Raw genomic sequence first — 18,446 nt, forward strand, 5'->3', positions numbered from 1 at the left:
CTGGGGTTTTCCGGAGTCCTTACGTAATTTGGATCTACAAGGTACTGTTTTATTATTACAGAGAAAAAGCTAATTATTTAAAAAAAATTTAGATGGTGAAGTTTTGTATTCAAGTTTTTTCGTGGTTTAATGCTTAATTGTGAATTTATCTTGGTTTAGCGTAATCATTAGAATCCATAATTTTTAGCCCTACAAACCATGGTTTGTGGTGCATCACATACAGATAGCCCCAGTGATTTAAGATTTTCTTGTTCTTTAATTGAATTGCTGAATTTCTGGGGGGAAAAATCTGCTTTTTTAAATATAATATTAGAATATTTTGGACACAAAAAGTTTTGGACACAATCACCTACAATGGTCCTGCATCATTGCCTCTAAGAGGGGAGTTGTGCCTGGTGCAATTGTGGATGATGTGAACACTTGCGCATTAGAATGCTTCAGATAGAATTGTGCCGAAAATTTGGCATTACATGTGGCACTTGGCATCAAAATGACATGGGCTCAGTTTTTTAGGTGCAAGTTTGTTTAATCAATTGGTGCAGGCCACATTGGGAACGCTGGAGCTACTGGCACCTTCAGAGGTGGTGGCTCCAAAGTTCCTCTGCATCAATGGACACACTTGCACAAATTTCTTAACAGAAGATTAGACAAAGGCGGCAGCAGCACTGAGCCCAATTATTATGAAAATGCAGCTTTGGACACAAAATAACAAACAAATCCTTTTTTTTGGGCAAACTTTGCACTTGTGGTAAGTAAATGACCCTTATTATAACTTGCATTACATTTTTTGCACTTAACACTTGAATTTTTACATGAGCAACATAGTGTATTGTATTTAGGTTACTGGGTTGCAGTCTGGAAAAAAAAGATTTTCATCTCCCCCAACATAAACTTACTGTGCGTGCATGTCATTCCAGTCACACTGGAGCCTTTCATTTTCCTTTTGCAGGTGTTCATTTCTGCTATATAATTCAGCTGTACAGCCCAGGCAATAGCTTATCAACTCTTTGATGACATGTGCCGGGTTCTGGACAGATTTCAGTTTAGTTGATCCAAGCTTAAACTACAAAAATAAAAAATAAATAGTTATATAACTTAGACTCAAAACTGTGAGAGTATGTAGCAAATACTGCAGCACTCTATGGGGGATGTCAAATCATTACAGAAATGTGGATTTTACCATTCTCTGGGAAAAAAACACAGCTGCATCTCAATTGATGACATTGGTACAAAAGTCACACCAGTTCTAGTAACCCACAACCACCAAAACACCAGGTCAGAACTTACTGGCTGAAACATCTTATTGGTTGTTATGGATCACTAGACCTGGTGCAAGCTTGCTGACTTTTATTACACTGACATGAAAATACTGAAGCTAAGTAATATTCAAAAGGTTTTTCTTAATTACCACTAGAGCAACTCTTCTGAAGGTAACGGGATGTGAAATTCACTTTAATTTTAATTTTACTATTAAAATCCGAACTTTTAGTGAAAAAAAAACTAGAATTTTTCGGGATTTATTATATAAATCCCGAAAAAGTCTGGATCAGAAAATCCGGCATCTCAGACCTGCTGAGGCTGTATATAAGTCAACGGGAGAAGTCTCGAAGATATGCTGATCTGTGCTGGGTTTCGTACAATGATCCGAAGATTTTGTGGTTTTCGTGCAAAAATCAGAAAAAATCTGGTTTTTTTCTGAACTGGAATTTTTCAATAAAGTGGATTAATAAATAAGGGAAATAACCCATATGGATTTGGTCAGAGTATATTTTAGAGAACAATGAGATAAATTCGGATTTTGACCCCCTTAGTGTCTAGTGAGGACCAATGAAGTCTTACCAGTTTTTGTTAAAATTTAAAGCAGACTACTGTAGGTCTTAATGTTTACCAAATACACTTAAAGCCACACAATTTTATCTTGCTTACATATCATTCCCAAAGTAATCATGATAAACTGCACATTTACTTGAAAAGAGAAGAAACTTCTGTGCCTTCCTACATTGATCTATTTTGGAAAAAATAAATTTACATGCAGGTCAATGTACACCAAAAAAGCTCATATTGTACTGCTGATATTACTTATCCTCATTGTGCGAGGATACAGGGTTAAACAGAGAAATTCCCAACATAGGTACCATCAGAAAACCAAAAATGTTTATCTGTTAAATGCGCAAGGGCAGCAAACATGACAGGTGCCATTAGCAATCAATTGTCTAATAGAAGCTGGTGGATTTAAAACATATGTTTATCTCAATTTGTGTTCACACTTCAGATATTGATTTTATTACCCTGTATGTTAACAACTGTGCTATTTTCAAACCAGAAAATGAATCAAATATAGACAAATACCAACAATAAGACTAGAAGAATGCAATTTAAAAATTGTGTTTAGAAATGTGTAAAGACTAAAACGGTTACAATAAGTTTGAATTTGGAGGAGTAAATATCCCACAGTACAAGTTAACAAAGAACATGTAAAAGGAATGTTGATATAATTAATTTTTTTCCTATTTGGTTTGAATTGGTTTTTTTTTCTGTGAGCTGAAGCCGCTTTCTCCGAATAATGATCTGACTTTTTGCCTTAGATTGTAAACCCTGATTGGCTTAATCTCATTAACCCATTTTTGTCACCCTTAAATATATAATATACATGTCGCAATATCTTAATTAGTAAATAATTCAGACTATTGGTACATTACAGTTCAGAAGCCACAACAATTAGCAGCAGAATTTAATAATCAACCCTGTAGTATATATGACAGACAAAACTCATTTTCTGCTTGATGTTTTGCGATGACCCCTAAGCTTAGCTTCTCAACAACTGCTCAGAGCCCACTGAGCATGTGCGTGTCACAGACACTAATTACAAAATCCAAGATGGGAAACTTCTGTGACAACTTTGAAGGTTTAATTAGTTCAGTATATATAGTTTAGTTCTCCTTTAAGATGGATAAAGGAATCATGGCACACACTGGGCTAGGAGAAACTGATTAGGGCAGTGATAAGTGGTTGTCTAATCTTGGAAATGAAGTAAAGGATTAAAAAGCTAATAATGTCAGACATGTCTGATTTGTGAATGGAGTGTTCTTTGGCAGTTATATAAAGAAACTATGAGGGTAAGGCCACACAAGGAGATTCGGGGAGAATAGTCGCCTGGCGACACTTATTTTTTTTTTTTTTTTGTATGCTGAAATTCTTTCGACTATATCAGTCTTCACAAAGCTATTAAAAAGGGTGCATAGAGAATTCAACAGACCTAGTTTTGTCTACAGCATGTAATTCTTTTTACATTTATAGTGTTTGGTGCACATTGCAGTTGTGAATAAAGGTTTTTTTTTTGGCTTTTTTTTGGTTATGGCAGTTCTGGTTCATTTACTCAATGCTGTAAATTTGTCTGTACAATAAAATGCATATTATGAATTATAATTTTTAAGATAATCACTGAAAACTTTTATAATGGCGTTCTATTTCAATTTTGGAAACTGTAAAAAGTTTTCTTGCAAATATGACCAGAGCCGTCGTCTTTTGCGCGACTATCTCCCCGAACTGCCTCAGCATTTTTCCCCATAGGCTACAACGCAAAGTTAATGCACACACGGCGATGCATTTTCTATAGTCGCCCGAAGTTGCCTCACTGAGTTCGGGGAGATAGTCGCGCAAAAGACGAGGCTATTAGTCGCCAGGCGACAAAATCTCCCTGAATCTCCTCGTGTGGACTAGCCCTGACATGTTGGGTTAATCATGCAAATGAAAGAATCTTAGATAAGGTATGCTAATTACAAACTCTCCAATGTTAGTTAAACCCATGGTGTTTTCTACCACTGAAGAAATTTAAAACAAAAACATTCAAGTAATAAAAATATTGTTACAGTTATTTTTTACTTGAGATAATCTCAACAGGGATCGTCTCTCCGTTCTCAGTAATGAAACAAAACAATACAAAATTATAATCTTCATCTAATTATATAGTAAAAATTGTTGGAAAAGAGAATAACTTCCAAAGAACAACATTCCAGAAAAAAAAAAGAAACCTGTACATTACGCTGGAGTTGTGTGTGAGTAGCAACATAGTTGGCACAAGTAAAACAATATACAAAGAAATGAAATCATGTGTTTTAATGTCGTGCTTACCTTTGAGTTATTATTACTTTATGTTTTTCTTTAGACCCCTTAAAAAGATACTAGTTATATAAGGCAGAGGCCATTTCCAGAGATGCGAGCAATGCCCAATGCTGCATGCTTTTGCCTCACATCTCAGATGTACAGAGCAAAGATGCACCCTGACAGAGAACATATCTGATAAAGATAAGAAGCTTAAAGTGATACTGATACTAAAAAACGACTTTTTAAAATATGAATGTACATTAAAAGTTACCTATAGGTCATGTTGGTCGTTTTTTGCTGAGGTCTGTTTTTGTCCCATCTCAGCCTGTCAGTTAAAGTTTCTAATGCTAACGGACTCCTGTTGCACAAATATGGCAGCCCCCTCATAGATGAGCACGGGGAGTCAGATGTGTAATGTAAAAGCTTTGAGAAAATTATGGCAAAATTACAAATAGCAACAAAGCCAATATGATAGATGTAACATGGTTTAATTTCTGGTGTCAGTATCTCTTTAAATTTTAATCCCAATCGCTTGGAAGAGAAAACTTACAGCAGATCATTTAAAGGAGTGCAGTCTACCATGTGTCGCCATATGAATGCTCTTGAGTTCTCAGAGGTGCCAGTTCTGAAAACCGCTGCCTACATTGTTCAGACAACAATCTTCCTGAATGATGCATGGTCAGCTTAGAGAGTGGTGGGAAAGAGAGGAGCATCTGTCAAGCAAGTTACAAGGAATGTGGTTCTGATAGGGTTCCCTTTCACCTGCCCTATGCTATTTGTGCCTGCCATACTCTGCTCATACTCATTTTTCACTGTCTGTGGGAGAAAACAAGTGAGCCTTATTGGGAGTCCTCAAGGTAGTCAATTACATGCTGGATATTACTTTGCCATTTATTGTTGGGTGGTCAATGCCATTTGAAGCTGGACCTTACTATGCCATTTTATGTCAGACGTTACGGTGCCATTTAGGCCATTATTTATCAAAGTTCAAGTTTTTGAGGGTAGTTTCAGTAAAATCCCGGGTTTAAATAAAAATCTCAAAAATAATTTTTTGAGATTTATTATTCCCCAAAGCTGAAAACAGACCAAATCCAAAAATACTCCAGCTAAAACCTGTCAAGGTCATGTAGCAGTCAATGGCAGAGGTTCCTTCAACCATTTGAAGATGTAGCTTTCATGATGTTGAGGTTGTTTTCAGTGGTTTGAGCTTGAAAACTCGATAAATTCGAGCAATTCTATTTTTTTTTTCCACCGAAAACTCGATATATTTGTGCTATAATATTCAGGTTTTCCCTCCCTAATGCACTGACTAGAGTTTTTTTCATAAATAAGATATAAAAAAAAAAACTCACAAAATCAACCTTTGTTTAATAACTCCCTCAATGTTGGGAGGTCAGTCCCTTGCAATTTGACCTTAAATGTGGTTGTGGTTTAAAACGGGTCACGGTTATCCCTGGCTTCCACTGCCTTCTACCATACAGCCCACAAAAATTCCAGGTGGTATGTCTCTCTCCAATGGTACCACAGAAGTGGCACAGCACTAGTCTAAAGGAAAATGCAGGGACTATGGAAAAACAGTTACCAGCTTTTCTATGTGGGGTTATAGTGGGTTTAAAGGCAGTTAAAGCTTCATCTGTTTAGAAGATAAATAAGAAATTAAGACGCTCATTTGCCTATAATCAGAAAAGGCTGTTTAGAACATTAGACAGAAGGATAAACCACTTTAAGTAGCATAAATACCACGGGGAAAGGATATATAAATAAAAAAATAAGCAAAACTTCCTTTCTGAGAAAGACCACTAGGGATCAAATTCTTGGAAGAGGAAAGTATTAAACTAGAAATCTAGTAGTGTTTCAGTCATGCATCTTAACTGGCATTTAGACACTTGTTAATGCAAACTACACATAATGCAGGAAACTGGAGCTCCCGATGTATATAACAGCAGGAATGATGTCTGTAAATGCATTCTTTTTACTGTCACTCTGGAGCACACTGTGGACACCTATTAAGAGATCTGTATAACTTCTAGTATAACAAAACAAACGTGTCCCTAGGATGTGTTTTGCAAAAGCAGACGAAGAATGACTAAAGGAACTTATTATGTTGTAAAGGATCAATATTTTATGCGTAACAATATTTATTTAATTATAAAGGAAAAATAAAATGATCTTTCTGAATAAACTCTAAAACATTGATCTATTTCATATGTTTAGATTTGATTTTGATTTAGAAATTACTAAAAAAAAAGACTAAAAAGCTTACCTGAACATGGAATTCCATTGGGGCTCAAGGAAGTCTATAGTGTATGCTTTTACTACATAATGGAAAGTATAACAGAAGAGATCTACTTACTTTGGTTCACAGTTAAATAGCTAATCTGTCAACCCTTATATTTTAAAATTATTACTGTTATTTATCAAGTGTTGACACATTTACGCAGCAGAGATTATACATCATTTACAACAATCCCTGTCACAGCGGAGCTTACAATCTAAGGTCCTGATTAAATTCACACACACTATTGGCAATTTTAACCTGCCTGTATAACACACACAAATATGCATATATATATGTCCCGCATCGCCATGGTAATCGTTCACGTCGGTTTCGCTGCCTGCAGACACGAGGAGCTAAAAGACGCTTCTGACATTTTCCCTGTATGACTCATATGGAGATAAGCTTGAAAAAGGGTGTGGATGGCCCCCGAAATGTTGTATTACCTCTGTACAGATGTGTATTTGATCTATGTTGGATATCTGTTTTTTATGATAGACAATAAATGATACGTTTTAAAACTTTTATAACTATGGAATTCTTATGCAACAGAATTCTTAATGAATCAGATGAAAATTGAGCATAGGACTGACCAGATATGGGATGACTTTGACGTAGTTGGCCAGCTTAAATATATTGCAATATATGGACAAATAATCCCTGGTTTGTTTAAAGGGTAAGGCATTTTTCAGTAGCTGTATGCACAAAATGTCTCTGTCTTAAATATATCGATAATGTGTTGAGTGCAGAGGACTCTTGTATTTGTCTATATGTATTTTGTGGTCACAGCCTCATTGCACCCCCGCCTAATGGTTTTAAAAACTAGTGGTGAGCACGACTTTCCCTCGTTTGTTGACAAAGCCCCTAAGGTGGGCCGAAACGTTGGCCACGCAAATTGAACACAATAAAATGTGAATTTATTCATCAGAATTATATATATATATATATATACTCCAAGAAAGACCAGCAACACCAGGGTTTCAGTGTATCAAAGCAAAGTGTATTCAAATATGCATGAATAGCCGACGTGACGTTTCGGTCCACGCAGGGACCTTCCTCATGGCAACCATGCTCATAATCCAAATTCCCATAAATACCCAACAAAAGGAAGTGACATCAATAGCAGTTGCACCTACATGGGGTGTCCCTCTCTGAATATTACAGAGAAAAGAGGATCCCACGTGGCTTTCGGATTAATAATATGCCAACCATTGGGCGCAGTAACCAGGATTTCTGTAATCGGTGGTGTGCAGCCCTTGATAGATGTTCACAGGAACTAATATTGCTGGTAATTGAAGAGTCGGGACGGGAGCTGAGGACAGTGCGTGGTGAGATAATACAATTTGAGTCCGACAATCTAAACACTCTGCGGATGGACAAGGACGGTGACTAGCTAAACAAGCTACAAGAACAGCTGATTAAATACAAAGGTGAGATACTGGCCTTTAAAAGTTCGAAATACCTTCGTGTGCAGCAGGATTACAGAGAGGATGGCGTATACAGATGGCGTCATGGAGGGAGATCCGGAGCACAGAGTGAGAAAGCCGCTGGGGTATATTTCAAGCAGCGCGGAATCGGAGGAAGAACCTGTGGCGGAGGTGAATTCCATACAGCAGCCTTTTTTAGGCGGAGAGCAGCCCCAAGAAGCAGGGGCCACAGTAAGCAACGCAGAGGAGGCCGCAAACACAAGCAAAGCAAGAGGTCGGGGCAGACCTCCACGCCAGGGGAGCAGAGCACTGCCGAACAGGCGATTATAAACCTGTCAGGACATCAGCTAACGCCACCTGAGGTAAGCGTATTGATTAAGGGGTTATCCTATGTTCCTTCTGTAGTGCCTCAGGACTTTAACATTGTTGTGGACAATTATAAATTTTCGCGAACATTGAGACTGCAGGAGCACTTTAAAGGAGCCAGGGGAAGCATAACAGAGGACAATAGGATTATACCCCAATTTAGAGCTAAAAGTGTCTTTGACCCGAATATTAATAATGCATCTTTACGTACATTTTCGCGCATGTTGGACGCAGCAGTACCAGATCTCTTACAACAACCACGCAATAGGGGGAATTGTACCAAAGAGGAACGCACGGCCCTAAGAGGGTTACGTGAGAATTCCAATATAATCGTGAAGCCCGCTGACAAGGGAGGTGCAGTAGTTGTTCTTGACTATGAGTATTACAGAACTGAAATATTGGGACAGTTATCAGACGCAAGTTGTTACCGTAAACTAAGCTATGACCCTACTCTCAAATTTCAGACACAGCTCAAGATTCTGTTGGAGGAAGCATGCACCCATGGATGGATATCGGAGACTTTATACAATGGACTATACGTTGAGCATCCGGTAAGACCTGTGATTTATACTATACCAAAGGTCCATTAATCGTTAACCCAACCCCCGGGGAGGCCAATTATATCGGCCAGGGGCTCACTGACTGAAAAAATATCGGGGTATGTGGATATGTTACTTCAGCCCCTAGTAAGACAGCTGGGTTCTTATCTAAGCGACACAACAGATTTTTTAAAAATGGTTGCTAGTATTGATACAGCCAACATGAACTTCCTTTTTGTAACTATGGACGTCCACAGTCTCTATACGTGCATACCACACGATAAAGGAATAGATGCAGTGAGAAAACTGCTGTATGAAAGCCCAACATATGCAGGTCCCCCATCGGAATTTGTGATAGATTTACTTGATTTCATATTGCACAAAAATTACTTCAAGTTCGAAAACAATTTCTACATACAGTTGTCGGGGACCGCCATGGGTTCTAATGTAGCGCCTACTTATGCAAATACGTTTATGCATGATTATGAAACAACGTACATATATGGCCATCCAATGTTTCGTAAGCATGGAGGGTACTATAGGCGCTACATAGATGATTTATTCTTTTTGTGGTATGGCACTGAGGAGGAGCTATCGCTCTTTATATCCGATCTTAATGGGACAGTCTCTCCAATACGGTTTACTGCACAGAAAAATTGTAACAGTATAGACTATCTTGATGTAACAGTGTATAAGGACATAGAATCACACCGATTACATACTAAGATATTCCAAAAACCTACGGATAGGAATTCGTTGCTGCATTACAGCAGTGGACATCCCCGTCATTTGCTCAATTCGTTGCCAAGATCACAGATGCTCCGTGTCATTCGCATAACGAGCAACGAGCTAGAAAGGGCTAAGGCATTGGAGACTATGGCTCAGAAATTTCGTGAGAGAGGGTACCCCAGTGATATAATAGATAAAACAAAAGAATGGGCCGAATCCCAGGATCGAGAGCTTATCTTGAGGGGTCCAATGGGTACCGTTGAAAAGAAAAATGCGGAGGATATAATTTACTATATGACCACATTTGATGCATGTACTCCCTTAATTAAGCAATCTGTATTACAGCAATGGCCTATTGTTCTATTGTACTGACACGGAACTCACGGGTATTAACCGTAAACGGATTCGTTTTGGACACAGAAGGCATAGGAATATAAAAGAACTTCTGTCACCGGCGGACCCGGTAAGCAAATACAAATCATTGATGGTTACAGGCAAAGTGGGTGTTTACAGATGTGGTGGTTGTGTTATGAGCAGCTCCTTGATCACAGGAGACAAATTCTTTCATCCACACACGGGCAAATCATATGAGATTAAGCAGAGATTGACCTGCATTTCACAGAATGTGATATATATAATTAAATGCCCGTGTGGTTTATTATATTGTGGCAAAACTCGTAGACAACTGAGGGAGCGCATCAGCATGCACCGGGCAACCATCAGGGCCGCACTCGACCCCAAACCCAGGAAAGACACCAAACAGGATATATCGAAACAACCAGTGGCTCAGCATTGGTTGATGGCTAAACATCCTGCTTCTGCATTTAAATGCATGCCTATTGATTGTATTGCAGATCTACCAAGGGGAGGCAACATAGATCAAGCTTTGTTACAGAGAGAAGCATTCTGGACATATAAACTGAACTGTGTTCATCCAAAGGGTCTAAATACCTCATTATCGTTGAGCTGTTACCTGTGAGTGAATGAGTCCCCCGTATAGTCAACATACTTTGGGCAATTTTGCAAGGAATAATTTCCCTTCCTATGAAGTGTGGCCTGATGTTCCATGTATTTAGTACGGATTCTGACTGTCTCTTTTTTTGCCTTGGATCTAGATTAGAGCCCCTAAAAGTATTTGAATAGAATGGGATTATTTCCCACGATCTCTTCTTCTTTTTTAGATTGTATGAATAGTATTTAACTTCAAGGGTGCTCATATACGGTTTGAGGCATTTATAATTGTTTTTAAGAATATAACTTTTAGCCATTACATACTGAGTATTGTAGACACTTTGTTACCTTCAAAGCACAGACATAATTTTATTGAACATATAGTTCATGCACATATTTAATGTTTTATGCATTCATATAAAATATTTGGTACACATGATATTTCACTAAGTAACATGTTGAATACACTATTGGCATTTGCCGGGCTGTTTTAGATATTATCTTTTATCATTGATCTTAAAAATTTTTTTTGAAGATGCACAGCAGTCACTAATTGCTATTGATGTCACTTCCTTTTGTTGGGTATTTATGGGAATTTGGATTATGAGCATGGTTGCCATGAGGAAGGTCCCTGCGTGGACCGAAACGTCACGTCGGCTATTCATGCATATTTGAATACACTTTGCTTTGATACACTGAAACCCTGGTGTTGCTGGTCTTTCTTGGAGTATTTACAATTCTTACCTTGCACCCAGGTAACACGTCGTCAGCAGGGTGCTGTCCTAATGAGGATATATATATATATATATATATATATATATATATATATATATATATATATATATATATACAGTCCAAAAGTCCTTACCACACACCGTAATGTATATATAATTTTTACCTTTATCAATTACCTGGGTTTTTATCAATTACCTGGGTGCTATCGTCACTGAAAAAATTATCCAAATAGCAAAGAAAAAGATGCACACCAGGACTTTTATACAAAAAGTTAAAATTCCATATTTATTGGTTTACATTAAAAAGAAGAATCGGCCAGCGTTTCGGTCTGCTCCTAAGAACTTTATCAAGACACTTGGAAAAAAAAACAAAAAAAAAAAAACATTCGTTTCACTTGTTGGCCTAGGAATGCTTTATTCCAAACTTTGATTATGTGATTGAGAACCGTGCACCCCTGAGATTGCTTGATTGGAGTGCAGATACTGAAGATATATATATATATATATATATATATATATATATTTATATACACCAAACGACTAGGAACGCACGACCACTAATGATCCAAAGACAGGGTGCCAGTCTGTAAATCAGTAAATCATCCCTTCTATGACGGCACTCCAGAATCAGTCAAGCTTAAGTCAGTAGATACAAATCATATAGGTTTATTAAACTGGACCAACGTTTTGATTCCACACAGGAATCTTCGTCAGGGTGCAACCTGTGTCTAATGACAAGCAGGGCAGTGGTGTAATTTCACCCAAGGAAGAAGGACACCTCAAAATACTGTAGAATGAAGCAAAATAACAGTTCCAATTAGCTGTATAATCATTTTAATAGAATCACATTTCTTTCATGCACAATATTTTGTCATTATTGGGATAGAGTTTACCCTTTAAACTGAATGTCTCCATGACTAATCTGTTCTTCTTTAGTATATTTAAGACATGGTGATCCACACTATGGAACAACCTAACCTACAAGGTCTATTATCAAGACAGAGTGGGTCCTGTAAATAACAGTTCCTAGCTTAATTTGTTTGTAGGGAGTGTAAGTTGCTTTCATTGGTATAGTAATTCCCTGGTGCACGTGCAAATGAAGGTTTATTTGTGGACCAACATTTCAATTCTGCACAGGAATCTTCATCAGGGAGAAGAACAGTGTTCTTCTCCCTGACGAAGATTCCTGTGCGGAATCGAAACGTTAGTCCACAAATAAACCTTCACTTTATTTGACCTTTTTGTTTAAGCTGATTGACTTTGGAATGCCGTCATTGGTGGAAGTTGTTTACATATTGGCAGACTTGCCCCCAGCTTTCATTACCTACTCATGGTTGTTCATTCCTATTCGATGGGACTATATATATTTACCATTGTCATGAAGGCTTATAACACTTAGAATGAATGCTGTTATGCTCATGTTGCCAGACCAAACCTACATGACTGTTACTGTTATTTCTGTAATTAAAACAAACTAGAAAAATAACAAATGACTCAGTATACAATGCATTGCAAACATAGAGTATGTATATACTAACAAGTTTATATATTAATATAATTTTCATTTGCTTTGTACATACAGAAACACAGAGGAGAGGGAGTGCCATGTGAGCAAAAGCTCACAATTTAGCTTATTTAGATATCTTTTATAATATAATATGCCATTCAAAGTGTTTGTTTTGCTAGTGTCTCAGTATCTGACTACAATAAACAAGTAGTAATAGACCCTACTTATTCTAGGAAAAAGGTTACCTAGAAACACTTGCACAAATACTGTATTTATATGTATTGGGACGGTTATTTCAAATTAACATTTTAGATGTGTATGCAACTTTTATTTCAGATGTAAATATTAAAGCATCAGAAAAGGAACAAATTAAAGCAAATGAAAACGTTAAAACACACAATTAGTTGTAAGTCAGGCACAAATTTTCTTTTTTTTTTTCAGATACATCATGGGGGTTATTTATTAAAGTTAATTTGTTTTGCTAAAAATCTTGAATTTGAATAACGTTTTTAAAAACACGGTTTTTTGATTTTTATTCATCACAATTACACATACAAATTTTGATAAATAGGCCTCCAAATGACACATTTTTAACCAAAAGTATCCGAATACTCTAAAATGATATTTCCCCAGTTTGAAAACTCACTGCTGAGTTCCAAAACAAGAAAGGATCAGGAGTGCAGGCAAATAGAAGGACACAAGCAAAGCCATTTATTGGCTGGCCTTGTGCAAAGGCCACCACTTGACCATGGAGCAGTGAAAATGCATCCTGAAGAGTGATCATCACGTTTTATCATCCGACAGGAAAATGTAGGTTTGGTCTAGAGTCCCAGGATCTATTAAAACCAAAGTGTGCCATGATATTCATGACCATTCAGTGCTTCTGACTTGTGGCAATAGTTTGGGAAAATCCCTGTCCTGTCTCAATACAAAGAAAAATTGAAGAACTTGACAGCCCTGTACAAAACCCTGACGCGAGTTTAAATACATCAGAATTAAGTGAAACCCTGAATGGGAATAAATCCTAATCCCAAACCACACCAGTGGCCAACCTCACTAATGCTTTTGTAGAAAGAGGTGTTGCAAATCCCACCAACAAAGTTCCAACATTTAGTGGAAAGTCTTCTCGCTTTCATGTTAATACCTGTGGTTTTAAAACATGGAGATGGACTTCTAATTCCATTAAATTTTATGGATACTTAACAAGGTCTTTAGTTTGCTCCTTCCTTCACACCTTCCCTTTTGCTTCAGTTTAGCCTTTTCTATGTCACCTCTGTCTACAACATTTATTTTCAGAATACTGCTTCCCTGTGTCTGTAATTTTTTTCCAAATTATAATCTGGGTTTTCTATTTTTGGTGTTGATAAGGGATTTGCATCTGTATAGACATTATAATTCTGCTGTCAAAGTCTTCTGTAAACAGTAGATTATGATATCTTCACCCCTGCACTGTGGATGTTGCTGGTGTTTTAAGTGTCAGTTTTTCAGTCAGCAGCTGCTGTTGGCCTGCCTGATTACTGATGACTGAAACTTGCCAGTTGTTTGGGTTTTTTCAACATATTTCTAATTTTAGGTTTCTGTGCCTTCAAACTGTATGTTTTTTATTTTTCAGAAAGTTATGCAGAATTCATTTTGGTTTAGACATATCGGTAAAAGGGATAAGTGAGCTTTGTCCAGAATGTCTATTAAATACTGAGAAATAATGCAATCAAGTAGAAGAATAGCCAGAATCACATCTGCAACGTACAAGTTAGTTGGAACCTTAGGTGATTGCGGGTACTCACAGATGCACAGGACACCCCTGTGGGTTCCGGTGTTCACTGACGCCCTTTTGGGGCCCCGGGCTTTCTGCTACGGAACTGAAACAAGAGGTTGTGCAAAATAGAAAAGTCCAGAGCAAGGTAGTCGAAGTTAAGGCAAAGGGATCAAGGCAAGCGGCAGAAATCGTAGTTAAGAAGTCAGGCAGGAGTCAAAAACCAGGAATACACACAAGAATATAATGCTTCGGCAGGATCAGAAAACTGAAGCCAGCTTGGGCACTCACAAAATAGAGGACTGGGCTTTTAAGGTTGGCGCCAAGGATTTAAATCCGGCGCCTTTTCGAGTCATGATGCTCACTGTCACTTTAGCCGAGGACCAGGGAGCGTGCATCTGCCCACCGGGAGGTAATCTCCAGGCACATCTCACAACTTCTCTGCAGGGCAGCCATCAGGGGGGGACAGGGGAGAGAGTTGTAGGGGGCCCCAAGGGTAAGGGGGGCTCTGCCACATCACACTTTCTTGATTAGCGGGGCCCCCCTGCTTTCTGCGAGCTGCTGACTTCGGGAAGGAGGTATCTTCTGTTTATTACTTCCCCTTATTGGTCACTGAGTTTAAGTCCCAGTTGAGCTGCTCAGGGATTGGATAGCTGAGGTTTGAACTTATCCTCCAGCTCACCCCATCACCATGCAGCTTTACCAGGACTTTAAATTCTGTGACCAATAAGGGAAGAAAATTTTGTTTTTTTTAGTGTGTGGTGGAGGGTGGACCTGTGGGGTGGGGAGGGTGGACCTGTAGGTGGGGCTTGTGGTGGGCACAGCGATTTCTGATGGCGGCCCTGCTTCTCTGCACATCATAACTGAAAATGCACCAAAGCCAAAGACAGCAGATCTGGATGTCCCTTACCAAGCAAGCAAATTTAACTTACACAGTGTGCCTGGTCATAACATTCCAACCATAGCAAGTAGCATTAACCCCTTATCTTCAACAAAGCAGAAGGTTTTAAAGTATGGTAAAACAAATATACTATGTTTATTTAACCTGGGTGGTTTTTAGGGACTCCACCCTTCCAATGTCTAAGTTGGAGAGGAGAGAGAGTCATGACTACCCCACCTCCTAGCCTATAAGATTGTAAAGTTACAACATCTCAACCGGTATTTCTACAGCCTAGCCAGTAAATCTGCAGTTAGGGTTGGGGCTTGTTCAACAAATTTTCCAGCAAAGCACTCGCCAGTAAATTTCTATGTTCCTTTACTCCTCTGAACCTTTCTGATAGTTGATAAAATCTTTAAAGCTCCACAGCCATCTTCTCACCACCTACATCTTGCCCATTCCATCCCATGGGATGTCATAGTCCACACCTTCTACCAACTGTCCAGGAAAAGAAATAAGCCCAAAATGGTGGCAACCCTTATTTCTGTTACTTGTGTAGAAAGAGGAAAAATTTAATTTTGGGACGTATTAGACCTGCCACTTTCCTTAACCTCAGTGAGGTTGTGCCCATTGTTTTGGTTATACATGGGCCAATAAACTACCCTCTCGAGTTGTCCACACAGCATGTTGGCGGTGGTGTGGCCACCGTGACTTATAAACATATAAGGAAGTTTTAAACACGTTTTTGAACTTATTTGAAATTAGCTTTCCCTTGTAATGATTTTAGACATTGTGCTCTAGGCAGTATAATAATAATAATTTCTGTGTAAACACTTATATATCACAATACAACTTTTGGGTTAAACAAACAAACAATAAATCAAACATAGAGCCATGCTGACATTCATCCCAGTTGCAGAGTGAAACCATTATTCTAACAGATTTTGGTCTGGAAAACATTAAGATTTCTTTAGTTCTCTAATCAGTCAGCAAGTGGTCCTGATTTTTTTTTTATGCTGAGCCACCATTATCTCAAGGGAAATTGTGCAAAAGTAACCATGACGTCTGTAGGTGTGGCATGGAATGTCTCTAGCTGAATGTTACATTATCATGGAGTTGCAGAAAAACGAATAACTTATTTTACTTACTGGCAAATCATAGTAAGTAAGACAGTAACAGCTGCCAGAGGCTGTAGCATTGTGCCCTACAAAAATTACTGTAAAAGGCTGTCTTTTTCCACATATGATTTTTTCCAATAACCGTTCAGTTCAGTTGCAAGGCAAATAAACAGATGGCCACAAACTAGTTACTAGAATACCAGACCTCATAAGAAACAGAATCTAAAAATTCATTATGAATAGAAGATTAATTCAATATGTATATTTAAATCAACATCTGTAGCATAATGCACTGCATGCAGCAGGAACTCGCCAATGCCATGCTGCACAGAGGAAGCGCAGTTCCTCTTCCAGGTTCCTCTGTGGCCCACCCCCCAGAATATTCTGGGAGGCGACAGACCCCAGAATTTTAATAAATATGTGTATTCATCACCAAATAGCGTCTGACGTAGTTGTGCGAAATATGGTGAAGTTTCCCGAAGCGAAAATTCGTAGGTAAGATTTCTTCCTTTGTCTTGAATTTGTAATGTCCAGGAACTTCCTTCTATACTCCCACATGACCCCATATTACTGTCTTTTTGCTGCCTTTGCATAGCAAAGTGGCAATTACTTCCTAAATCAGGGACTCCTTAAGAAAATAGACTTTATAATTCAAAACATGGCCCATGAAAGCATTCAAACATTTATAGGAGGAAAAATAGCTACCATATGGCAACTCATTAATAAGGGAAGTGTTGCTTCGTAATGATACTGCATATGCTTATTATGTGGAATAAACAATAAGCGGCTTGCCATTGCTTACATGAGCAAAGCAAGTGTTTAAACAAAAGAGAAAAAAAACACAAACCAAAATGCAATTGGAAATATATGGGAAGATCAAAGGAAATCAAGTGCTACATGAGTTTGAGGTTTAGGATAAATCTGTTTCTAACCATATGATCTGAAAATATCTTTTCATTGAAAATCCTATCCTAATGGCCTGATTGTCAGTTAATCTTAAAATAAAACCATTTGGTTTTTAACTCCATTTGGTCCTGGAAAAATAGTGGCACAGAAAATTACAAGGGACCGTAATGGAAATAACTAAATATATAGAACTGGTTTGTGTAATGTACACTACAGACATTCTTCTCACACACAAATGCTATGTGGTCCTTGGAGCAGGCGGGGGACATGGAAATCCCTCAGTCAGACCTCCAATAGTATTTTGTAGAAGAGCGCATCTCACTCTATGCGGACAATATACTATTATACCAGGATAACCAAGGCAACTCCCTCCAGGCTATACAGAGCATAGTGGACCAATTTTTTCAGGACTAAAAATTAATTCGGAGAAATCGAGCATATTCCCCATTGACACGAACATTAATCTCAACTCATTCCCCTCTGGTCTGTGTGGACTCCTTCAAATACCTTGGCATTGTGGTCCACAGAAACCTAGACGCTTTCATACCATCTAATCTTGAGCCAATCCTCACCAATATGAAAGACAAACTGAAAGTGTGGGCTAACCTGCCCATTTCAATCTGGGGCAGGATCAATTTCCTAAAAATTATATTCCTTCCTAAATTCCTCTATATCTTCCACAATTCCCCAGTTCCAATTCCCCGCACTTTATTTACCTCCATTGAAACTGCCCAATCAGCCTTCCTCTGGGCAAATAAGCCCCCCAGGTTTTTACGGGGCAAAACTAAGGACCTCAGTCAGTGAAGGTGGGCTGGGCCTCCCACATACTTTTACTCACTGGCAGCCCAGATCTATTATGTTCACTGGTGTCTCAATCCAGACCTATATAACCCAACTTTCCACTTCAGGCCACTCTAGCAAGCTCAACACTCACACTAACATTCCATTCTGCAAACCCCTGATTTACACACAACACACCCAGTTATAACCACCCCCTACAAAGCATGGGTGGCAGCACTTATAGTTTGTAACCTTGCACTACCTCTCCTATCACCTTATGTAACTCTATGGGGAAATTCCTTTCTCCCACACTTGCAACACATAGCAGCGTACAAAATCTGGCCACAATGGGGTCTACGCACACTAGGGTACTTCATAAG

At 38.4% G+C, this 18,446-nt stretch overlaps 1 protein-coding gene across 3 annotated transcripts in view; it reads right to left on the minus strand.

Moving 5' to 3' along the window:
- The window catches only part of xrcc4.L (X-ray repair complementing defective repair in Chinese hamster cells 4 L homeolog), a 168,431-nt gene that overhangs the window by 86,385 nt on the left and 63,600 nt on the right, over positions 1-18,446 (minus strand). For all 3 annotated transcript variants that reach the window (XM_041579978.1, NM_001091891.1, XM_041579972.1), the window contains 1 exon segment: positions 897-1,063. In XM_041579978.1, the coding sequence (XP_041435912.1) occupies positions 897-1,063 (167 nt within the window).

This window comes from Xenopus laevis, chromosome 1L (genome assembly GCF_017654675.1).
Source record: "Xenopus laevis strain J_2021 chromosome 1L, Xenopus_laevis_v10.1, whole genome shotgun sequence".
Classification (NCBI taxonomy): Eukaryota; Metazoa; Chordata; class Amphibia; order Anura; family Pipidae; genus Xenopus; species Xenopus laevis.